Source organism: Eubalaena glacialis, chromosome 3, assembly GCF_028564815.1.
Source record: "Eubalaena glacialis isolate mEubGla1 chromosome 3, mEubGla1.1.hap2.+ XY, whole genome shotgun sequence".
Taxonomy (NCBI): Eukaryota; Metazoa; Chordata; class Mammalia; order Artiodactyla; family Balaenidae; genus Eubalaena; species Eubalaena glacialis.
The window spans coordinates 6217508-6244204 of record NC_083718.1 but is presented as its reverse complement, the minus strand read 5'-3'; the positions used below and the strand labels follow the sequence as shown (position 1 = coordinate 6244204).

Sequence of the window (26697 nt, the reverse complement as noted above, 5' to 3'; positions counted from 1 at the left end):
CAGGAAAAACAAATCTTTCTCTAGATGAACTTACATCCTTTTGTGTATCAAACGACAATTATTATAAAACTCAACAGTTCTATTTTTGCCTTATTTGCCAGGAAAATAAACGTAGAACTCCTTTTCAACTGTAGCAGTCACTTCATTTTAGATGTAAAGTAGCATTAATTTCTCTGCCCCTATTAATATATTTTGCTGTAAAAGTGCTTGAAGGTCCTATTTTTATCTTTAATTATTTAAATTGCCTTTTTTTTCTATAATAGGCAGAATATAAAATCTAAACAAAAATATGTGTTCCAGAAGATGAACTGAATTCAGCATAGGAAGACAACAGGTATTATCCTCATTTAACCCAGTATCCTTTTATTTTTCCAAGGATGTGTGCTTTTAATATAAGCTAAAGGGTTGGGGGTTTATAAACATTTTGCTGGGTTGTGATAGGAAGAACTGACCAAAATGTAATGTTAAATACTCCTTGATGACAGTACAAATACTCAATTACTCCTTCCCTATCTGTACTGTAAACAGCATACAACAACATCCCTTAATAATACAAAATGACTGAACATGGATATGAACTTGACCAAGGGCAGAATTTACCATGTTCAAATTCACAAAGTCCATATTATAAGATAAAAACAGGATAGTATGCTGCTGTGTGAAAATCTTCTTTGCTCTTATCAAGTTCAAATAAGAAATGGTTAATTGCTTAGGTGTGAAAGCACTTTTTTTCTCTTAACCTTTCATCAAATAATAATTTTTTGGATGCAGTGTACTTTAAATTTTAGGCATATCTGGCTAAGGTGTCTTACACATTTAACTTTCTGGTATGTTTCTCCCATCAATCATTCCTGATTTTCTCTGATTTTGTCTTGCTCTTTGTGGTGTGAACCACGGGGACCACAGCCAATGACAAACTCAGATTCAGTAGCAGAGTTGGCAATAAAGCTTCTTTTAGCACCTCTGAAGCTGCAGTGAAACCACTAAAGAGCATCTCAGAAAAACTGAACTATCTTCTTCTGGCCTCAATATCACTTACTTAAATGTCAAACTATAAATTATATCAAGAAAATAAAAATCTACTCCATTACCCTTATGCTTCTTATAAAGCTCTTCTTTTCCACACATGGATTCACTGATTTTAATCACAAGCTGGTGTAATGATTACATGACTATTAAAATGCATGTAATTAATCTGAGCCTCATAGTTGAGGTTCTATTTTGCATAAGACCAAAGAAAGAAATGGTTAACCAAAATCTTGAATAACTTTGAGGTATCTGAAGAAGAAAAAATATTTCAAGAATATAAACCGTAAGTTGGAACCACATAGTGTGACCAAATTAAAATGTGAATATGTTTTTGGTCATATGCAGGCATCAGAAATTCTGTTCCATTTTAATAGGCTCTAGTTTGCTTTTATAATTACTGAGCTTTCCTCTGGGAGGGTCTGGCACTGATCCTAGAGTTTTTTCTTAGCTTCAAAGTAGTCCTCAACCTAGAGTTTGAAAAATGTGAGTTTTATGCTTCCTAACTTATCTTTGTTTTCCCTCTTTCCAAATGCTAATATGTGGAGTTGAAGATTATATTAGAAAACTAGTTTGCTTGCCCTGAGAACTTTTCTTATGTATCCAAAGGTTACTTAGAATTAACTTACTTCCTGAAAACCTACAAAAGACATTCAGAGCCCAAAGTTCACAAACTCTAAAACAGTCCTTTAGCCAACAGTATTTTATGAAATTCCTGACATAATTTACATAATTTAATGACATATTTCAGAAATAAGTTTCTAGGCTTAAGAATAGCAGTATTCAATAAGATTAAACATTAAGACAGGAATATTTTGATATTTCCAAACCTCAGATGTAGTAAGTTTTTGAGATTCAGTCCTGTAGATTCCAATGGGAACATCTCCGGTAGAAGAACATAACTTCTGATACAGTCTGGCATAAGTCCTGATCCATAAGTCATCCTCGGTGATTTTCATCTACAATCATATGAATTATTTACATATCAAATTTTTAAGAAATAACCCAATGGTAATTTTTCACTCTTTAAAGGTAGATTTTATTGATATTTTGAAATCTCAAAGTGACATTTCATAAGTGCTTATACATGTATTGAAGTTTTTTATTACATTCCATCTCAGCCTTATCCCCGGGGTTCACCCAAACTTAAGAAACCAACTGCTCCATTTGTGGCAGCATGGCATTGTATTAGTCCCATGTACGTGGGCAATATCACTGGTAATTGATTGGGAATTGTTGGAAAACCTGTAAAGACTTGTTTGAATGTTGCAATAACCTCAGTGGACAGGGTCTGCTGATGTTACAAATCTTGAAGTGCAAAGGACACTCCAGCACAAAAACGAATTGTCCATCCAAGGTTCTACTAGTACCCATACTGAGGAAGATGTGTAATAGTATGAAGCACAGGACTCACAGACAGGAGGCATAAGTGCTGGTCTCTCTTTGCTAATCATGAATTTGAATTTGTTAGCAAGACACTTCATTAAATACACTTAGGCATAGTACACTTATTTATAAAACAGAGAGGCTAAATGTCATGATCGCTGTTTTCCTTGGCAGTGTAGCATCCTATGTCAGAAACTGTCAGTCTCAAATACCTGCTAGAATTTTGTACAGAACGGCTACCTTCAGGATTGTTTTTGTTCTGAATTTTGTACAGAATGGCTATCTTCGGTATTATTAATTTAAATAATGTTTTCCCTAAACATTGTTTAAGGAATTAAATAAAACTAGGATGCTATTCTTTGAGCACATATTAGAAAAAAATTAATAAATGACATAGAAGAGTTAGCCAAAGAACATTATAGATGGCTTTCAGAATTTCCTGTCAGAATTATCTACACCAGAGATTAGTAACTTACAGAGCAAAGAAACCCCGATCCTGGTGTAGTGTCCAATCCCAACAGAAGTCTGGTGATAGAAATCATGTAGTCCTTCACAAATGACTGCAATATAAACAAAATATGTATTTATTGTGTGTAGGAAATACATAGAATAGCTTAGAGCATGAACATCTTATCACATCTTAAAGGTTATTTCTTGTAACACATCATTAAGCCCCCATAAAAAAGGAAATAAAAATCTATCTTGCCAGTGTCCTCAATACACATGTACAGTTAAGCTGTCCTTAAAGAAATATGGGAAATGATTATTTTCTAAAATATCCGGATATGCTTAAATTTTATGGATGTTATTGGACGTGATGAAAACAGTTTTAGATTTTTAATAACAAAAAACTATAAGCCGAAATATAATAGAGAATGTTTTAAAAAATCTAAAATGACTAAAATTTACAATGAAATATTTCAACCAATATTTGGTTTTTTGTTAGGATTAAACTTTATGCTAGTAGAATACATTTCTATATAATATTTAAGTAAATCTAAATATTAGTGAATTAATAGGTTAGTATTAAATATCATCATGAGACTATTTTATTTGCTAACATATGATATATTTTGACATGTTATTAGAACACTACTCAATAGTTAGAATATTAACTGAAAAATGCTTCTAGTTTCTTCAGTTTATTTTTTGGTCTGAGTGAAAAGAAAGACTTTCAACCCATACAAGCAAATTTCACCATGACATGTAACAATTACTTCATAAATCGTATGAAATTACTGCCTTGAGTTTGATCGTCAGGTGTTAACAAGTGAAACATTTAAATAATCATCTATGTATTTTGCATCCTTGTTGCTGCAAATGGCATTATTTTGTGCTTTTTTATGGCTGAGTAGTATTCCATTGTATATATGCACCACATCTTCTTTATCCATTCATATAGAGATTATCATACTAAGTGAAGTAAGTCAGAAAGAGAAAGGCAGATACCATATGATATCACTTATATGTGGAATCTAAAATATGGCACAAATGAACATATCTACAAAACAGAAACAGACTCCTAGACATAGAGAACAGACTTGTGGTTGCCAAGGGGGAGGGATGCGCTAGTAGATGCAAACTATTACATTTAAAATGGATAAACAACAAGGTCCTACTGTATAGCACAGGGAACTATATCCAATCTCCTGGGATAAACCATAATGGAAAAGAATATTAGAAAAAAGAATGTATATATGTTTATAACTGAGTCACTTTGTAATACAGCAGACATTAGCCCAACATTGTAAATCAACTATACTTCAATAAAAAAATAATAACAATAAATCATCTAGTTATTTTGTATAGCAAAGACTTTAAAAGTTATAACACCTTTTAAATAAATCCTCTAGACTACTTTGTTGATTGCTAATTTCTTTTACCAAGAGCTAGTTTCAAAAAACTAAACCCATCTAAAAAAGAACATAAGGAAACACATCCATTCCAGTTTTTCCAGGCCATTTATTTAAAAGGCCCTTTGGTTTTCAAGGTATATTAATCTCCTAGTAATTAGGACATGAACATATTGGGGCCACCAAGGGGAGCTGTGACACGCACCCCTGTTAGCATCATTCAATTTCATTTGTAACACAGTGTGTGCTAAAGAAAAATTTTAAACAAATTCTTGGGCACTTAAAACTATTATTTTCCAAAATGAAAAACAGAAAGCACTCATGGAAGAGAAATTAAACTGAAGATTTGGCAAATGACTATTTTAAATTATTTTAGAGCCAGATGTGGTAACATAGCTAATGTTTACTGTATTCTTCATCAATACATTCTTTGTCCGGAGGTCATCCATCCTGTAACTTCATCAGGGCATAGACTAGAGTTAGGTGTGAGCCAAAAATGTGGATAGCCCCATTTAATATCACAAAATCCATGCATTCAGTCTTATGTGATGCGATCATAGAAGATTTTTCATAGAAGATTTTTTTAATATCTATTTAATTTTATTTTAGGTAATAACTTTTTTAATAATTGTCTTTCCTGATCTACACAGATGAGAATTAATAAAAATGATTAAAAATATGAAAGCGATCTGTGTTTCAAGTGGGATATAATAAAAACCAACCAAACAAGCAAACAAACTCAAGCATTATACAAATGCAGAGTCATTTACCACAGGAAAAGGGTCGGGATTAATCTAATGAGGTATGCATGGCTTGAAGATGAGTATTCCCACTAAACACTGGATAGTTGACCTTCCTGAGCCCTTGTCTCATCCATATATTATGATTGATAATACTGCCTATATTACAGTTTTCCTTGGGGAAGCAAATAAAATGAGGTCTAGAATAGAATTATATTAATAGTAAATCACTATACAATTGTAGTCATCAATAATAGTTCTTGAATATATAAGCATTTATCTTTAAGAAGATGAGTTTAAATCATTAACCAAAACAATTAGATTGTATATTTTAAGAATACAAGAATGCATATTATATAATTTTAGAGAATAAAATGTTTTAAATTTCTAATCTTTTTTTAACCTGTAAATAAATACTCTTTACCTATCTGAAAAACGTGCCATTACAATATCTCATTTGACATCAGAAGGTAAATGGGCAATTACTACTGCAAAAATTATTGTTCTAGTTCATTATTTCTGCAGCTGCTAGCTTTGGAAAAAACACAATTTCCTGTATTTCTACGTGTAACAAAAAAAGTAAAACAAAAATGAAAGGAAAGTAATAACTACTGCTCTCCAATTCTACAGAATGGTTTTCCTTCTACTTAGCTTACATATCAAAGACTTTCTCATGAGATTTCGTTTAAACATAAGGTACTGTGGCTAAAATATCTGAAAACCACTGGTGCATAATGACAGCAAGCATTTGACTGCTATTGATATAAATCCCCTCAGATGCAACACTGCTCTTCAAACAATCCCTCCCTTGAACCCCCTCTTTGAGAGATCAGAATTACGTGTGCCTGGCAGTGGGGTCTGGGGTGGAAGCCTGGCTTCCGGAGTACCCAGATAATGTGTCTGGAAACTTTCGGGAGAACAGGAGTGTTTATGGTTCTTTACTGTGTTGTTCCCGTACTCATCTGGCATAAGCAGATGGTTTGAAATGCGGCCAGAGACATAGTCATAGGCATAATTAGCCCAGAGGCCAGTAGAAAAGCTTTAACTCTCTTTGGATTAGTTTATTCAGTCAAGCACGGAGGAAGAGGGTACATAAAATACATGATCAAAGAAGACAACACAATGCTTGAATGCTTAATTTGAGATTAAAGTTATCAAATAACTTAAAGCCCTATGAATATCTTTTTTCTCTTAATGGATATATTTAAAAATTATCTGATTACTTGAATCAGAGAATATGAAATATTGCTTTTGTTCAGTTTCTGACAGAGTTAAAAAAAGATTAAAATATATTTGTGTAAAATAAAATCTCTATGAAAGCTAAAGTTAAGAATGATAAAATGACAATGTAAAACTCTGGCATTCAGGAACAAACCGAATGGTTCTTAGTGGTTGTAAAATCTTCCTTACATTTTTCTGAAGTAGGCAATAATGAGCAGACGTTTAAAATGTCCTTGGTTTATCAGTTTATTGACATCATTTGGTATCTTACTAAAAACATATGTATTAGAAAGAAAGCTGTCTTTTTTTTAACCTAGTAATTCTTTCTTAGCTTTTATTTATTGTCTAGTAATGTGCTTAGAGGAATATGCAAAATGTATTAAAATGTCACATTAAACATTGTAGGACACTGGTGTCATAGAATGCCTAATATCATTTCATAGATTATTCTGAAAAATAATTTTTTCTTACAGTGTGTTTCATAGGCACATTTATGTCATTAAATACATGAAGTAAAATATTGGATTACTTCCAGAGCCAATTTTAAGTTAACAGCTCCATGAGAAACGCTAGTTGTATTATGCGTTTGATAGAATCTAAAGAAAACAGAAAATAAACATTTTAGAGAGAAACAAGAAACACCGCATACCTGGTAAAGAAGCGTGTCCACCATGCTGATACTGAACACCCTCCCGGCAGCAAAAGGCAGTCGGAACATAAAGGCCAAATTAGAACCTCGCTCTCTTTCTTTCTGTTCAGAAATTTGAAAAAGAAAAATTTGTGAGCATTCCCTATTTTATGCTTTTCTACTTACTTAAATTTTCCTAACATACGTGAAGAAAGCCATTTTTATCACGTGGTTCTTAGCTATGAATGTGTCATGACTTCACTTTTAATTGTATTTTTAATGTCCTTTTACTTTTCATAACCAAGTTTTCCTGGTTAAAATACCCAGTAGTAAAGAAAGCTTAATCCTTTCATACATTAAACATTTATTTACTCTTAGTACCTACTTCTGAACAGGATTTGAAGTGACAGTAATAAAAGGAGCAAACATAATAACATTATTTCATCAAAAATAAAAAATCCTAAAGCCACATACTGTACCCTAACATCTAGAATATCTGCTTTTGAATATTCTCATATTTAAGGACAAAAAACACAGGCAAGTAGGAGCGATCACAACCAGTGGTTTCTAGCTTTCTGTCATTCGAGTTTTAATTTACCCATCTGCCTTTAAAGTTGTGCCAGCCATACCAATCTGCAGCTAAGCTTCTGTAAGTGACAAAAAAAGTGTGTGTGTTTGCGTGTATACTATTATGGTGTATGAGGGTTTCTTTTGAAAAATTCTGTTGCTATTAGTGCCCGTTAATAAATGAAGGCCTAAGACCAGATGTTTGTGTAAGATTGGAAGGAATTTCTTAAGAATGAAACTTAACCGCGTCCTTAAGTGGTAACCTCAAAAACGCTCCTTTCTTTTGCTGCCAACTTCCATTTAACAAGAAATGCAAGACACAGCTGAGCAAATAAAACAATCACCCCTCGCTCTCAGAGGCAATGGGAGACGGCCCCTGTTTCTAATGTAGCAAATTTGGGCGATCTCAAGGGAGGGGACGTCTCTGAGTTCCCCTTTTTAAGAATGGACGGGAGGGAGTATTGCTGAAGGAAGGGGTCTTGGAGAGGATGGGGGCCACTGCTGCTGCTTGCTGTCATGATGGTACTAGAGAGACTTGACCCCTGGGCTTCCCCTGGACAGACAGATGAGGCTGGTGCTCAGGATCAACCCTTTCAGGGAGCGAGAGGAGTTATTCCACCACATCTAGGTCCATCCAGACTATAAGGACATCCTCACTTGAGATGTAGAGAGAAGGAGGGATATGCAAGTGGTGCCCCCTTGGTGTCCGTGTCCATTACATCACAACGCAGCCTCTGATTTATTAGCCTTGGTGTCAAAAATGCTTCATTTGAACCGCCTCGGTGGTTAGGAGATGCCTGGAATGAGCTGTCTTCTTGCAGGGATAGGCAGGCTTTCCTGTGAATTGGGGGCCACATCTGGTTCTTAAGGTGTACTGTCAAAACCACAGATCTTCAGCCCAAGTTAAAGCAAGTAGCCAGAATAAAGTGTCGAGACCCTGAGAATCGGAAGTCCAGCATCTGTCACGAGGTCAGGTGGGAACAGCAAGACTGCTGGGCTCTGCACACGGCTCATTCAGGGTCTTCTTTCCCAGAACTTGGCGACCGACCTCTGTTATCTGACTGGGATCTTCTAAGCCAAGGACCATCATCTCTGTTCATTGTTCACTCCTCTAGCTAACAAGGGGCGTGGGACACATGGCAAAGCACGATTTTATGCTTTTGCATGTTTTCTCATCCCTTAAAATTTTTAAATCAAGTTTTGTTCTTTTCTTTTTATCTTTGATGCAGTCTTAGCTGCAGTAGAACTAGATAGGGAATTGACTTGTTCATGGTTAGACTCAGAGAGTCGTGGTGGTCGGGTGGTGGTGATGGAGAGGCACAGGAGAGTGTTCCCAAGGTGATCATATGTGGGGCTGGGGTGGGTGGGAGGCAGGGAGCGTGCAGTGGCTGCAGAGATGGAGATCCGAGGAGCTGGACACACTGAGCACGTTCCAGCTGTAGAGGAAGATGTGGTCTCAAATACCGTTCAAAACTCAAGTCGGAGGAAGACTGAGAAAAGCCATCATTTAGTGATTAGAACATGATTCCAACTCTGGCCTCTCCTCTGCTCTCTCAGTGTGTAACCGTCTAGTCTTTGGCTTTAAATATCTCATCTTAGGCTTTCTAAACCCATACATTAGCGTTCACATCTTTCCCAAAGTTCAGTTACAACTATCAGCCTGAATATCTTTCTGTAAACTTAATCTCATGCTTTACTAAAATGAATTTCTCATCATGCTGAATAATCGCCTAACTAGTTAATCAAAGGTACTGACTAGTCAATCAGAGAATCTCTGACCACCATCTCCACATCCCTCTCCCCAGTCCATCCATTAAACTTCCAAACTCCAGCATTTATCCTTAGAATTATCTTAGAATTATTCCCTCTTTGCATCCTACTGCTACAGTACTTGCTGGGGCTTACACCGACTATTAATTTGCCAACCTCTAGTCTTTTGTAACTCCCAGTCATCCAACATGATGCTGCCAATTCATATACAAACAATTGCAATAATGTAAATTTTTGTTCATAAATCTAAAATCAGTTTACTCTAAGATTCAGACTTTCTTGCGGAATACATGCCTGGAGAACTCAAAGGCAAGATTTCTGTGAAAAAGCAACATATCTTCATGAAAAGAGCTTGTCCTAAGAATTTCCTGACAAAAACTTGAGTCTATGGTAAGCTCAGTGGGTCAGAGGCAGGGTGGTCTTTGGCATATAGTGGTTTCTTTCACTCACATTATCCCTGCTCAATGATTTACTGACAGAGAAGATACATTTCCTAAATCCAGTGGGTTGTTCTCTAATTTTAATAAAGGTTTAACCAATATTTCAAATGTTCTCTTTTATTATATACCTACATTTACATAGATGCTTCAGTTAAATTACATTACGTAGCACATTTAATTAAAAAATTTTTTGGTTCAGTTACATTTTCCAGTTCATACACTGTATTTTCCAAATACATAAATATTCTTTTACCTTCAGGGCTTACACTGAAGGAAAGGTACTCTCTTCCTTTTTCCACACATCTGAATCCTATTGATAAGTATCATTTTATAAATCATTCATTATTAAAGGTTCCAATCAAACACTAACTCATTCATTTATTTACTAAATTAGTCAGTTAACAAATAACAAATACGTGCTGACAAGTCTACTCTACATAGGGCATTATCCTTAGTGCTAGGCATACAGAATTCCTGTATAGAACTCATAAATTCTGTTAAGATAGAATTATTATGCATTGAATATGGACCAGGCACTAGTAGACAAATATGGGTACTTTCCTTGCCTACAGGAACTCACAAACTGTGAGTGATACCAATAACAAATAGGGAAAACCTCGGAAAACTAGGGTGAGAATATGCAACAAAACAGGGGTAGATGGTTGGGTAGCACGTAGGAAGGGTGTCTACCTTAGTCTTCTGGTGGAAAAGTCGAGAGACGGAATTAGAAGTGATGTGTAAGTGGAGACTCAAATATGAGCAGAAATTAGCCAGTAAATTTGGAAGGGCAGGTGTTAAGCAGAAAGTTATAAGCAAAAGGTTCAGCATATGCTAGAAGCTGGAAAGGAATAAAGCTTAAAAGACTTGAGGAACTATAAGCAATTCTGTTTGAATACAGCACTGAGTGTGAGTGTACAGGCTGGATGAAGAGGTCAGCAGTGAGACTGGAACAGGAGCCATGAATTAGATGTTAAAGTTCCAGGACACTTGAGAGGAAAAAGGATGTTATCAAGAATTACACTGAAAAACAAGGGTATAAATTGGGACAGTCCCAGGAAAAACAGGACATACAATGAACACATTTTGAAATCATGTTAACAATTTTGAATTGTATCTTAAGTGTAATGAGAAAAAACTTACGTATTTTTTAAGAGGAGGAGTGATATGACCACATTTCTAGAATGGTCATTCTGATGACAATATGGAAAATGGACTGGAAATGGGGAGGTGATGCGGGGAGTCCAAGCAAGTTAAACAAGGGTGTTAAGGCAGCAATTCTAGTGAGAAATGAAGGTTTACAGAAACAGATCTTCTTCAAATATATTTAGACATCAGACATTAAATATGAGGGAAGTTTTGACTTAATTGGGTAGTAGAGAGAAGATGAGGATGATACCCCAATTTCTGGATAACTGGGTGGATAAGGGTGCCCTTCTGTAAAAAAAGGAACTGTGGAAGAAGAGAAGACTATAAGTTAATTTGGACTTGAGTTTCAAGGTTAGTAGAAAAGTCCAATTGCTAAAAATATGGATCCAACAGACAGTATAACACACAGTGGTTTGGAGCTTGGATTCTACAGACACACAAGGTGACCAGTCAAGTGTTGCCACTTCTGGTTGGACGATCTTGTACAAGTTACTTAAGCTCCTTGGTCCTCTGTTTCATCACCTGTGAAATGGGGTTCATATTGGTGATGACATTGCATTGTCATTATAATAAATAAACAAGATAAAACATCTAAAAGTATTATGTATAGTAAGCACTTACTGTCTTCTATTACTAGTAATTCTTCAAACACATCAAATGATGCATCATTTTGTGGACTTGATATTGCTTGCTTTCTTCCTGTACTGATACTTCCAAGTTTTGACTGGGCTGGTCTGGTGTTATCATTATAGCTCAAATATCACCTCCCCAAAGAGACCTTATTTTATCACCTTATTTAAAGTAGGCGTTCCCCAGTTACTTCTGAATATAACCCTGTTATGACTTTCAGAGCTCTTCGGAAATCTATAATTCCTTGTTTATTTTTTTATTAGTTAACTGTTGGTCTGAGGTAGCTCAGTGAGTCCCAGGACAATGCCTAACACAATGCCTGGCACACAGTCAATGAAATTTTATTGAACAAATGAATAAATCCTTTCCACTTATAGTAGTTGCCTACATCTAGTGAAAATTTGTTGCATAAAGTTTATAACATTTATATTAAGAGGGAGGAAGGAAACACTTTGAGGTTTACTCAATACCCCTTCTTCTCACTTTGGTTCTTTAGGTTTGAAGATGGAAAAACTGCAGTGTTTGTGTTATATAAAGTTCTCTGACTTTAGTATTTCTTTTGACTATTGTGTTTTATAAAATACAATAGTAAATATTTCTATGATTACTTCTAATATAAATATATAATACCCTTTTTTCAGACATACCATATTTGCTTCCTTAGTAGAATTCTAGATTCAATTGAAGTTTCAATGATGATTTTGTGTTTTCCTAACAACCACTTATCTAACAATACCTAAAAGAAATCTGAGAAATCCAAATCAGTATTAAAAGATCCCAGACACTTTAATACCCTTGGTCTTACCTATTTCTTTCATTTGGTTTGTTATCATGAACATATGTTTTTGTTGGAAGAAGGAATTTGTTTCTGGCAGAAATTGTGTTTTCTTTAAACTGTGTCCATCCAGTACCATATGGAATAGACGATAAAATTGTTGGACTTAGCAGAACGGTGTGGGAGGTGAAAAAAAATTCAAGAATTTTATTGGCATAAATTAATGGTTTCTATCCGTATTTTCTCAACGATTGGCTTTTCTCACCATTCATCCTACTTGACCTTCTTTACACTGTTTGACATAACATCTTCTTTTTTTTCCCTCTTTTCCTCCCTCTTTCTCCCTGACCCTACCCTAGTTCACCAACAACCCTCAAATCCTATTTCCAAATTCTCAGGTCCTGGGCAAACTAACTCTGCCTTTCCTCTCACAAAACTGCTTGCCCAGGGAGTGGCCTTTTGAATGCAAATACAGAAAATCCTTATATTAAAATACCAAAGCCTTCAATGAGTTGCTGGAGTTTTATGTATCCTGTTTACAGAGCCTTCCTCGGAAAGAGACTCGTCTCTACAGAAGGTGCCCCATCACAGGGGTTCTGCACAGCAGCTCTGAGATGCGCTGGCTCTTCCAGAACAGGTTTCCTATCAGAGCCTCTCACTGAAGTGTGTGCTTGGGAACTGGGGAGAGAGAGGACCCTGGGTCATCCATCGGTGGCTTTAAATCAATTACTCTCTTTCTCTTTCTTTCATTTCTCCTCTCTTTATATTGAAAACAGAAAGAGGAGGCGATTCAAGAAATAAAGAGCATTTCTCTCTGCATGTCCACTTTTCTTCTTACTGGAAAGACTAGGTTCCCACTACACCCATGCACACACGCACGTACACAAACACACACACACACACGCACACACACACACAACTGTTCCAGTCTAAGTGGCAGCTTAGAGGGGGTGCATTTGATGGACACTCAGGGAGTCCACCTTGTTTATGAGGACTCAAGGCTAACTCAGACCCACTTCCCAAAAAACCCTTGAGTCAACCCAAGGCAAGTTCATGCTGAAGGAGTTTGGGGTGTGCGGGACCCTCTTCCTTATCTTAGAGAGGAATGCAGGGTCTTCTAAGCAATGTTATTATCCTCCTACACTAAAATACAAGTGGTCCTTGCCTTGTAAACAGGGTGATTATGTAGTTAATCATCCAAATCAGGACATCTTGACAGGAGCTCCTAGTAATTGTACTGAGACAATAGCCATACACTAGGAGTGATGGGCAAAACTGGACTTCAACCACGCCACTTATAAGTTAGAAATATGTGCTTTACAAACAATAGACACAAATGGCTTCCTGCACCCTGTTCTCCCGTGAAGGCCCTGATGCTCCTGAGAATTGAGAAATTTGGAAAAGTGGAAGCTTCTGAAAGACATGTGGGTTCAGAAATAGAGAAAGAAAGGATGTTGAAGGATTACACATGTGAATTTTGGTGGGGGGGGCATAAACATTCAGCCTGTGACAACTTTGAACCTATTGTGTGAAATCATAATACTATGCACACTCTTTTTTTTCTTTTTTCTTTTGGCTGCGCTGCGCAGCTTGCAGGATCTTACTTCCTGGACCAGGTATCGAACCCAGGCCCCAGCAGTGAAAGCGCAGAGTCCTAACCACTGGACTTCGCTACGCACATTCTTAATAGATACATTTGTACATTAAAATAGTTATCCATATAAATTACATATCTTCACTCCTCTAGAGTAGATCGGGCAGTGCTTTGCTACATTTAAAAGCAATAGAAACCAATTAGCGTTCTCAAATTCTTCCTGGACCAATATGGGGGAAGGTAAATATTTTCTTAAAAATTGGATAAGAAATTTTCCTAATGAATCCGGAAGATAGCACCAAACTCTCCCTCAGCCATTATAGCACTTAGATTATGAATAAAAAGTAGTCCAACTTGTTTGGGCAGAAAAAAAAAGAATACGGCAATGTGTTTTTGTTTGTTCTGATATATCTGTCTTCCCGTCAAATTACAAATGCTATGTGTTTTATTCAAATTCATAACTTGTAGCATTGAGGAAGGCATATGGCTCATAGTAGGTGCTCAGAGAATATTTAGTGGCTTGAATTTAAATTGAGAATATGTAAAATTTTGCCTTCTGGCTTTAAGACGGTGAATATGTTAAAAAGTAAATGATATTCTTGCTTATTTCTCCCAGAATATACCTCCAATGTGTATTATTTTGCTCTACCATTGACTACACAGCAATATATGATTTATAGACATGACTGTTTATATTCTGACACTCATTCTCTAACACCAACAGGGTGTCCTACAATTCAATTCTGATGCCCACTACTCAGAGTTGGCTCAGACCCCACAGGTTATGGGGCTCAGTCCCACAAGACTGCTCTCATTTCAGCCACCATCTCCAAGTCCTTGGTGTCTCCAAACCAACAGCACTTCTTCTCTATCCAGCTACAAATCTGGGGCTTCCCATAACAACCTCAGTTTCAATAATTTTCCAGAATGCTCACAGAACGTGTGAAAGTGCTATACTTAATGATTATCATCTTAATAGAAAGAATGCAAATGAACAACAGATGAAAAGGCACACAGGGCAAGTCTGGGAGGGTCCTGAGCACAGGAGCTTCTGTCTCCATGGAGTCGGAGAGCACCACCCTCCTGGTACATCAATATGTTCACCAATCAGGAAGCTCTCAAGCCTTATTCTTCAGAGTTTTATCAAAGTTTCATGATGTAGGCATGATTAATTAACTCATTAACCACATGATTAAACCCAATCTCCAGCCCCCTTCCCCTCCCTGGAAGCAGGGAGGTGAGGAGGTACTGAAAGTTTCAATCTTCTAATCATGTCATTGCTTTTCTGGCAACTAGCCTTCATCCTGAAGCTGTCTAGGGGCCCCTCCATGAGTTGCCTTGTTAACACAAAATCAGGCATGGTTGAAAGGTATGAATAACAGAAGACACTCCTATCACTTAGGAAATTCCAAGAGTTTCTGAAGCTCTGTGTCAGGAACTACAGACAGAGACCAAATATTATTATTTTTTATTATACCATATTATTCATCTCACTTTTTCATTACCTTGCTTCTTACATCAATGTGTAATTACCATATGATTGCTAAAGTGTAATTATGATCATCACAGGAGAAGGTTCAAAAGCAATTTTGAAAAAGCAGTCTTGAAGCAAATTGCACCATAAACATGAATAAAATGCATTTTTATGAAATGCATCAAAATAAGAGAAATGAAATAAGTCTTTAGAGGGAGATGAGACAAAAATTTCTCTTTTTTTTCTATAGTTGTTTTCCTCTCTTCGGGTTCCTTGTTACCCATCACATTTCCCATCTCTGCTTAACTCTCATACTGTGTTTCTGATGCCCAATACATCAGATTTTTGGGAGGAGTGTCAATGACCCAATGATCAATGACTGAACATGGGAAGTACAGTTGGTCCTCTGTATCTGCAGGTTCCACACCTGCCAATTCCACCAACCACAGACTGAAAATACTGGGGAAAAAAAAATTCCAGGAAGTTCCCAAAAGCAAAACTTGAATTTGCCACCTACTGGCAACTATTTACATAGAACTTACATTGTATTAGGTATTATAAGTAATCTAGAGATGATTGAAAGTACACAGGAGGATGTGCTTAAGTGATATGCAGATACTACACCATTTTATATAAGGGACTTGAGCATCCTCAGATTTTGGTCCCTGCTGGGGGGGGGGGGCGGTGAGAAGGGAGGGGTCCTGAAACCAATCCCCCATGGATACCAAGGGACGACTCTATTTTTGAGTAAACAGTAGCAGTAAGGTAATGTCAATATCCAGGACAAGAAAGATAATGCAATAGAAAATAAAACAACTCAGCAACAATGAAAGAATGATCAGATGAAAAAAATACAAACTAAAGCATGATGGTCTGGTCCATTAGGAAGTTATTATTGTGGCTATTCTTCAGTGAGTTGTCGCTTCCATAGAAACCTTGAAGAGTATTCCTTCTACTACCAATGGCAACGACATATCTACTAGAATGCAAGGTCTACCAGGAAAACATCAGCAACCAGGCTCAATGAAGGCTAGCCTTCCATACCCATTCTTGCAAATCCTATCACTTCTTAAATTTGAATGACAACCACTTCATGACAAAAAAAAGTGTCTTAAGCAGCCAAGCTGGTGTCTGTTTCAAATTCAAAACCTTGATTGTGTTTCTAAAGGTGAAGGCCCCATCCGTGAAGGTGCAGATGCATCTAATGATAGGTAGAATAAAGTGATATTCATAATTACGTTCACAAGAATAAAAATCCACCTCTTCCTCAGCCAATAGTAACTCTAGAAAATATTATTGGGAATGTATTTGAATATTGGAAACAAAGATCAGTTTCCTAATACTAAAAATACCTCCCTGTGCTTAGAATACAAATATAGGAAGATAATTACTTTAAACAGTAAGCTAGCTGTATACGTATAAGTGATAAGAAGCACTGGTTAGAAATGAGCAGTTACCATAATCACTGATGGCACGTGTGTGAGATTGCCAGGGCTGCCATAAGGAAGTATCACAAACGGAGTGGCTTAAACAAAAGAAATTTATTGCCTCTCAGTTCTGGATGCTCAAAGTCTGAAATCAAGGTGTTGGCAGTTTTGGTTCCTTCTGAGGACTTTAAGTAAAGGGTCTCTTCCAGGCCTCTCTCCTTGGCTTGTGGATGGCTGTCTTCCCTTTAAATGTGTCTGTCTCTGTGTCCAACTTTACCCTTTTTATAAGGATGCCAGTCATTTTGGATTAGGGCCCACCCCAATGGCCTTCTTTAACTTACTTATCTCTGTAAAAACCCTATCTTCAAATAATGTCACCTTCTGAGGTAGTGGAGGTTAGGACCCCAACACATCTTTTTTGGTGGGGGTAGGGACATAATTCAACCCACAATAGCACAACAGTCTAAAACATTTCTATGTGACGATCCTATTTCAATGGATAAAAATGATAATAAGTGAATTAAAAAAGGATTTTCCATGGTTTTATAGCATTCAAACCATTGGTTTCAATTCCACTTCCCCTAACTCCTCTGTTCCTAATAATTAGGTAATGTATTGATTTTTTGTATTCTTCTTGGGAAATATCTAGAAGATGCAAGGGTAAATATAAATCTAAAAAAAATGAATTTCCCTGATGCCAAAAAGGAAAGAAAACTCCCCTCTCCCACTTCTTTTTCCTAGAGAGTTTCCTTAAAAAAAACTTGGAATTGTAAATCTTTTCCATGTCTCTTTGAGATGGATACAAAGCCTGAATAACCTCTAGCTAGCTTTGTATACCGGGAATGCCTTTCTCGTGGCGGGGGGGGGGGGGGGGGGGGGGGGTGGGGGGGGGGTGGGGGGTGGGGGGGGGGTGGGGGGGGGTGGGGGGGACGGCGGGGCTGGGAACTATCTTTTTGAAATGTGAACGTAATGTATCCTGTCTCTCTCTTTAGGAGCTTAGCCTGGGTGCCTGGCTCCAAGTTGTAACTTTTTGCTTGCTGCAAAGTTAGAAGACATTTTATTTTTCCTTTGGATCAAGACAGTTAACATGTATGTAAATGACTGTATCTGCCTGGCTATATAAAAGGATAAGAAGTCTTTCTGTTTTTGCAATGTCTTTAGTGGATTGCTGAGATGCATATCACAGTCTGGTTTAATGCTTATTCATACAAAACTTTTCTACATTTCTGAAGAGGACTTCTAGGTTGGATGAAGATTTTATTTTTAATTAATTCCCCCAAAGAGATCAAAATCTCATTTTGTTCTTCTTTTTCCCTCATGCAGTAGACACACAATAATATAGACACACACATTTACCAATATGAAAATATCTTCCACAGTTATGACCTTACTACATCAACTGACCTGGAATAAAACTGAATACACACAATAGAATATTTATTAGTGATGATGTCGACAATAGTAATTTATAATTATGATTTTAGGGCTATTTATTTGAGTACTGATTATATGCCAAAACTGGGCTAAATATTGTGACTAGATTGTGTGGTGTGATCTTTGCAATGACCCTATCATTTGGCTATTACCACTATTTTCCAGAGACAAATCCCAAGGCTACAAACGTGTCATAGATTTATCCAGGTTCCAATCCTACAAAGTAGTAGAACCTGTCTTCTTCATCATGGGGTGAGCCTCCCTCACTTGTCATGGAAGAGACTGTACCACACCAGGCCAGCATGGGTTCCACTGGATTCCCATCCGTGGGTTTGCCTGTGGATGCTGAGCCATTCAGCTGTGATTCCCACCCTTTCTATGATGCTAAAGCAGAGTGACATAAGGGATGCTTTCTAAACATGAATGGCTTTAAGTTTCTCTTACTGCACTCACTCAATGAAACTGAGCAGGATCCTGCCTTTTTTTTTTTCAGTCTCCTAGACCTTCCCTGAGTTCCAAAGGGCAGATTCACTTACTAATTAGGGGAGTGAGGGAATGCAGAAAGAAGCAATTGTGCTCCATTTATAGCTATTATAAAATACTGGCTATATTCCCCCTGTTATCCAATATACCCTTAGAGCTTATTTTATACCTATAGTTTCTCTCTCTTAATCCCCTACCCCTATATAGCCCCTCCCTCCTTCCCTCTCCCCACTGGCAACCACTAGCTTGTTCTCTATATCTGTGAGTCTCCTTCTTTTTTTTGTTATATTCACTAGTTTGTATAACCTTTAAAAATTGTGAATCACTGTATTGTATATCAAGTATACTTCAATAAAGAAAGGAAAAGAAAAGAAAAAAAGGCAAGGAAAGAAAAGAAAAGAATAGTACAGCAATGGGGTCTGGTTCTGGTTCCTTCTTGGGGGATGTACAAAACATTTACATACGTATCTCTGAGTTCTGTGGGAACTAAGGCTCCCACCCTGGTTGAGGATGGTAACTTCAGGCAGAGCATAAGCTCGTGGACCCAGACTGGTTGGAACAAGAAGGTTGATGATTGAGATTCCTGGAACACCACCTCCAACCAATCAGAGGAGGGCAACACACCCTGCAGCCCCCTCCCCAAATTTTGCCTATAAAATGTCTTCCCCAAAAACCATCAGAGAGTTCAGGTCTTTAGAGCACGTGTTGCCCTGTTCTCCTTGCTTGGCCCTTCAATAAACCTTTCTCTGCTCCAAACTCTGACCTTTCAGTGTATTTGGCCTCACTGTGTGTTGGGCACAACAGTTATTTAATCTGTCTTAAACTCTGTTTCCTCATCTAGAAGCAGTGCCTAACAACAATGTAACTACGCCTATAAAGGGGCAGTGGCAAGGCTCTACCAACACAATGTATGACCAGCGCTGAAGATGGAAATCAACAGACAAGAGTACAGAAGTGACCTCACTCAACAGTATGTCACCCAGGAATCAGGACAGTGCCTGACATAACAGGTAATCAAAATAAAATGAAGTGAAAGAAAAAAACTAACCAAAAAAAGAATGTAAGCCATCCTTATCTCTATTTTATAAACATTATTACAAACAATAAAGATGGCATAGATTTAACACATTTTCACACGTATAAGATTGGATCTTATTTTTTTCTCTTACATCGAATTCTCCCAGTACACTAGTATCAAGTACACCTGGAATGCAAAATCCATTTATCCCCACACTCAGCCTGGATACTGAGAACGAAAACCACACCTTTTTGTCCCCATAACATGACTTTGCAATAATGCCACTGTCTTCCTTAGCGTTATTCTCATCTCTTCCCAATCCTAATAAGTCCCCACTTGAAAAGAGCCTCATTAAATACCATTCCCAATTCTTGATAAACTTTGACCTTCCTTTCCCCACTCCAAGACATTGACAAAGCTCTCTTGAGTCTTAATTATTAAGCTCTATCTGATTGCAGGCATTTTTTAGATTTGTGGGGAGAAAATTCATCTTTGCCTATTATAAAACCACTCTTATTTCTTAGGTGGACTTGAGTCTTTGACATGTCCAGGCCAACTTTTTTTGGATCCCAGGCATATGTTTTCATTCATGGATGGCTCACTTGGGGTACAAATTTTGGAGACCTTTTATATAAAGTTCTGAAGAGAGGTGTTGGCTAGGAAGGCAAGGAACAAGGAGTTTTAAGCAAAGGCAGACGTTCTGTTATCCTGAAGATTCCAAGGGCATTTATGACAGCAGTCATGCCTCTTAACAGGTGACAGGCAGGTGGATGGATGCTCATGGGATAGAAGAGCAAACAACTTTCAATTTTAATAAATATTTATAAACCAAAAAAAAAAAAAGCTCTCTTGAGGTGACAGCCTCCCTTACGTAAGCAATAAACTTGGCTTTGTCTCAGATTGTGAGCTTGTGTCTCATATTATCTTCTTTGGGAACTGACTTTCAACAAAGCTTACAAGTTTTCTAGGACTTTAAGGATTTATGAAAACTGCAAATTCCTATATAAATATAGATGTCTTGACATAGCACTCGTGATATTATCAATAATGGACATTATAAGTGAGTATATATATTCCTGTTGCGTTTAATTCTTTCATATATCATGCTTTCAATTTATGATTAATGATGATGGAACAAGATACCTCCATCACATTCACTTGTGATATAAATGGTTCAAATCCATCAATCCACACTTTTAAAAAATTATAAATTAAGATCTTAGCCCCCATATAGGAATTCAAAACAGCATTTTCATTTTTACTATTTCATGGCATTTCTTTCTACATGTAGAAATTTTAGAGTTAGTCTTTCAACCCAAAAGTTTAAATTAAATGCAACTTACTTCATGATGTGAATTCTTACCTTTTCCAGCTTTGAAAGAGCAAGGGAGTAACAGTCTTTGGCTCTGAATTGCATGAATCTCATGTTGGCTGGGTGGGTGAGCTCTGTGATAATACTGAGACTGGAAAACAATCTGCATTTCAAAGAAACATTTGCATTACGCTAACAATCCAATATGGTATTTTTTTATAACAACATATTTATGAGTGAGTGATACCTAGCTGTAGGCATAAAACTACACGCAATTATAAGAGCAGGCCATGCCACATCAACTGTTCTGTGCAATGCAAGAAAAATGAAACCCTCTTTCCCAAAGAATATTTTAACCAACATTTTAGCACCATAAGAAAAATAAATTCAGGAATTTGGCTTTTATTAGGCATTTTCTCGCCACAAATTCATAAAGCTGATTGAAGAAGTTACCTCATGGATAATATTGAAATAGAAATTTGTAAGATGAATATCCAGATTGGCAAAAATTTCCTATGATGAGCTTATTGTCCATAATTGAGTTCTTTGATCTTCTATGGTTCTCTGTTCTCATAGTATGTGCTTTTAAATGCCAAATCCTGCTACAATGAACTTCTGAGAAGAGCAACTATTTTAACTGAAATAACAACTCATTGTAATGAATTGAGGCCACGGCTCAATTGACGGCGTTGTTCTAGAAGGATCCTGAGACTTCCCACTTGCCCAGAGTTTTGCATTAGCGTTCTTTCCATTTACCTCCTCTCCCTCAAAAACACACGTGTGCACGCGCACACACACCCATGCACACGTATGATTTCTCCCCCCCAGAAAAACCGGGCAAAATAAAACCACAGCAAACACCTTCTTATCGTCGCTGTGCTTGATGATCTGATCTCTAGCTGGTGTCTGTGGTCACTGGTAGCTCTCCTGGCTCAAATATTTTGAGGTTCTCTGTGGCAGCCACGTCATGTGATAATCAGCTTTGCTCTCCATACAATATGTCTTCAAACCCAGTTATGGCCACTTCAAATTCCTACCAGTAGCTGATCCCATGCCTTGAACTCAGGCACTAGAACTGACTGAAATATGTCGGCCAGAAACATCTGGTTCGTGGCTCAGAAACAAATCAGCGTCTCCAGCTGATGTCGCACTATCCGCGGGGTCCAGGAGAGAAGGCACTGTTACTCCATCTGCTTGAGCGGTTGGCTTGTCGTCTCAGAGAGGAAGCTGGGAGCCCGGACTCTGAACTCCAGAATGACGGATGCGATTACCCCTTTCCTCGGCTCTAACTCCCTGAAGCTGATGGATGGTTTGCTAAACCCTCTCCCTCCTCCCAGGGAGTGAGGGCCTGCCTGCAGGCTTGCTGGGCCTTCCCTGAGGGGCCCTCAGGTCAGTTTCCAGGGGGCTTAGTCACCCTATCAGTTAAGACCTAAAAAATGCTTAAGAATGCTATATTTCAGAGTTATCTGTGAAAACTATATGTGCCCTCTTGGTTACATTGCTGGACCGGTATCGAGACTTACCTAATCAAAGCCTTTGAAAACTACCGTAATCATCAGGTGTTTCATGAGATCCACTCTTCGGAGGAACAAATATAGCCACACGGCCTCATCTCCATTTTGAGAGCAAATATTATTGTACTTTAAGTACAACAGGTAACTTTTAATAAGTTGGATTGAAATAATATCAGCGAAAGAACAATCAGAACATAATTTCTTTTGTTGACTTTTAATGTTAAAAGTATAATTTTATTTGTGCAGTTCCTCACGGTTTACAATAGTTCTGTTACCTTGAGTTGATTAAGGAAACACTAAACCTCAGATTCTGTACAGGAGAGGTGGTATGAAACTTAGAGATACAGTTTGTGAAAGACTTAGCACAGTGTCTGACACATAACAGGTCCTGTTCCTTAGTTGTGGTGGTATTACTATCTTCTTAACTTTTTTTTTTCTTCTGTTGCTATTTCTGCTTGAAATGTAGTTTCCTCCCTCCTTACTTTCCTCCTCCACCTCTATATTTGGAATCTCAACAATTATTTAAAGTTCTTATCAAATCTCATTGCGATGAAGCTGTACCATTGCTAAAAGTCAGAATCCACAGTGGCTCCTGGCATTTGGTTTATTTGTAATACTGCTTATTACGCTGCATTTTGCACTAAACTCTGGTTGGTTTCATCCACACCTCAGCCCTCCTACTAAAGCAGAGCAGCCAGAAAGGCAAAGTTTCCCTCCTAGTGTCCTAGTAGTACACATTATATTCCTCTAATTGATAATTCTTTGTTACAATAAACACATCTCGCAGTTCTGATTTGTGTATTTTTGGTTTAGTGGATTAAATCTTGATGAAGAAGGTGTGTGATTTAACTAGATTAGTTTATGGAGAAACACCCTATAATCTGTATTCCTCAGGACTTTCTTTTAGAAGCTCTATTCTCGCTCAAACGTCCCCAATGGTAGCGCATTTGATTAAAAGTTCATTTTCTCAGAAACTTTTGAAAAATTAGAAGAGTGGCCTGATAGAAAAAAATATCAATTGACTTTTGGGCTGGTGCAACTTCATCTGGTAAGCCTAAGAAATGACAAATCTCGTACCATCTGGAAGTTTCAAACGTATTCACTTAAGAAATATCTTAAAAGAACAATGTCTCTAAAGATATTTACCATGATATGGTGTGTCAATCGGCTGTCACAACAGAAACTAAAATGAATAAATAAGAGTAGCAACATGGACCAATGAAGATAAAGCATGTAGTCTCATTTAGAGAATAAATGCCGTATTCATGATCTGAGCTTCTAAAAAGGAAAATTAACTGACCTGAGGTTTTTCTCTTTGTCTTTCCACTTTTTTTTTTTTTTTAATCTTTTGGAAGGTTAAAGAAAGGTCCAAAACCCTATAATATCTAAAATTGACAGAGCATTATTCTTAGAGCTTTCCATGTATTGATTCACGTAATCTTCAGAACATCAGGTTAAGGACCTCCTTGTTCTGGGCTTCCACCTGCACCCCCTGTTCCCTGGGAGGAGTTGGGGACATATGGCTCACTCCTGACTCTGCCTTTCCATTATCTCTGGGTGTGTGCTGGACTGAGCCAGGCCATGAAGTGAGCCCAGCCCTACAGGGCAGGCCCAGTGGTTGTCTAGCAGGGCTCCTGATCAGGTTTCTCCACTACTGCCAGGCACCAATGCTACACAGTTCTGCCTAACATGGGATCCCCAACTGCCTGACTGCTTTGGGTCTCGATAGTTTCCAACTTGTTTAGGAAATCGAGAGAGTCACTTACTATTTCTTCAAATTCCAAAAACTACTCTATGATTTACTTACAATTATTAGCTTACAGTCGAAGAAACTGAGGCCCAGAAAAACCAAATAAAACGTTCAAGGTAACATTCTAGTAGGTGGCAGAGACTGGGTCACACACAAACAGTCAGGGTCTAGAACACGAACCTGCCCCCCTCCCTATTTTAATAAATAGGTAGGTAGGAAAGGAAACTCAAATGACCCAAATAAAATAGTAAGTTATTAAGAATATCTAGCAACATGTTGGAGTTTCAGATATTACAAGTCAACTCTATTTTAAACTTTTGTAATCTCTACTTCTGTATCTACCCGGAAATAGTAGCTGTTAGATCATAACTTCATTATTGTTGTTTCAATTTACTGAGGACAATATTTAGTATCTAATTTAGCAAATAAATATCAAGTGTTTGCTGTTGGAGAGCTCTGGTCTCCAGGAGATAAAAAATAAGTAGAACGTGAAATTCCTGCCTTTAGATTAGACTCTTATGATCTAATAGAGGAAACTGCAAAAAATTCATAAATTATAAGGATGTACATATTTTTCTAAGGATGATAAATGTGGCTGACTGAAATCTGTGGTTCACAAATTAAATAGCTTTAAGATGCTAGTGAATGGATAGCTTGTGAGGAACATCTTGGAAGGTACTGAGATATATGGCCAGAGAAGGAATTTCTGAGGAAACAAAGAGTAAACAAATGAAAAATATGTCTCATCTTTTGGAAATTTTTATTTTCTTTGAGAAATATGGCTTTTATCTTTCACATATATTATTTTTCTAACTTTAGACAAATTTGTGACCACTTGAATTCTTTTGTTTATAATCCTTTTCTAACACATTACATCAAACAGAAATATATATATATAGGTAGCCAGATGTATTTGAGGTCTTAGTAAGAGTCAGTAATTAAATGATTGAGTGATCTAGTCATTGTATTTAAGTGACTTCTAGAGTTGAAATTAGATAGGACAACAAAATTTATGTGATGTGCCATTTCTGTTCTATATAATTGAACCTACACAATTTATGTTAGTTTAAACTGAGAAACTGCACTAAGTCTGCCACCTAGTGAAAATCTAGAACTAAATAATACTTAAATAATGAAATATTTTATTGTAATGCCCTTCGTATCTATAAAATATTACTTGTATTCAATTATAATACTTTATATTTGCAAATTTGGTTGTCTAATAGATTTAATTATATAGCTTTAAAATACTAATACTGTACATCTATTTCTGAGCCTTAATGTGACCTAAATAATTTTGAATATATAACATTTTAGAATTAAATGACATCGTTTTAGAATTAAATGACATGAATATATAACATTTTAGAATTAAATGACATACCTTTTCCCTAGGTACTAGGATCATCATAAAGCAATGTAGTAATTGAAAATAATGTAGTTTGTTCTATTTTAAATTGTTCTACAATTACTTCTCTAGTTAATTCTCTAGTTTAAGTTTTAAATGACTTGTTTAATACTTTCCTTGTACATTGGAGCAAAACTTGCTATCCCAAAATGTCTTTGGCAGTTGAAATGGTTGTTTTTTATTCAAGACACATTTTGATTGGCCAATTTACTCGGTGATGTAAGTATAATTGTGTAAAATATCTATGGAATTGTCATCTGCTTGAATTAATTCATTTAATAAATAATTTTGACATGCCCAGGTATGTTAACCAACACAAAGATGAAAACCATACCATATACTCCATTTCAGAGACTGGGAGAACTCTGAGACTAGCTGCATGTATATCTTAAAGCAAAACAAACATCAGAACATACAAATCTGAAAACTGTTTACAATATTTTAATAAAAATATTACTTAGTGAGCTAGTGTGTTACACTATAAATTTTGATCTGTGGTGGCTGGGAATGATGTTTCTGAATAACAAAGGGTGTATATTATTATGAAGGGTATAGAAACACACTTAGATGCATGAGACCCCAGTTTTAGACTATGATTGAACATTGGCACTAAAACAAACATGAACATATTTTTTTCACAAATGTTTTTAAAACACTTTAGATCTGAGTCTGGGGTAGTAGTAATAAATGACAGTATAATAAATATCAGATATCTCCTGCATTTAAAATTTTAATCCATGTAAACCAAACAAAATATTAAAATTTTTGCACTGTATAAAAAAATCACTCTTGCATTGATATGTATTCGGTATCAATGTTTTGAATTACATCATTTCCCAAGTGCCTATGTGTGTTATTTCTTCAGTAAGACTATGACTATTTTGCCAAGCTAGAGAAGATATTCCTTTTTTATTTTTATTTTTAACTCGACATTTATGCTCTTATAGTCCTTGCAATTCAAAAGTCTTCTAACTGGTCGGTTTTCACCCACTCTCACTTTCCCCCAAACCATTCTTCACACTGTAGCTAAAATAATATTTTAAACTTTCTTATCTTTCAATGATTTCCTGTTATTCTTAAAATAAAGGGCAACTTACTAAA

The 26697-nt window shown here is 36.7% G+C and overlaps 1 protein-coding gene across 1 annotated transcript in view; it reads right to left on the bottom strand.

Moving 5' to 3' along the window:
• KCNT2 (potassium sodium-activated channel subfamily T member 2) overlaps positions 1-26697 on the bottom strand; it is a 379130-nt gene that overhangs the window by 45147 nt on the left and 307286 nt on the right. Inside the window, exons 21-24 of the mRNA XM_061185285.1 lie at positions 20976-21087; positions 6876-6977; positions 2889-2972; positions 1857-1985 (exon numbers count right to left, since the gene is read on the bottom strand). Coding sequence (XP_061041268.1) covers positions 1857-1985; positions 2889-2972; positions 6876-6977; positions 20976-21087 — 427 coding nt within the window. The remainder of the gene's footprint in view (positions 1-1856; positions 1986-2888; positions 2973-6875; positions 6978-20975; positions 21088-26697) is intronic.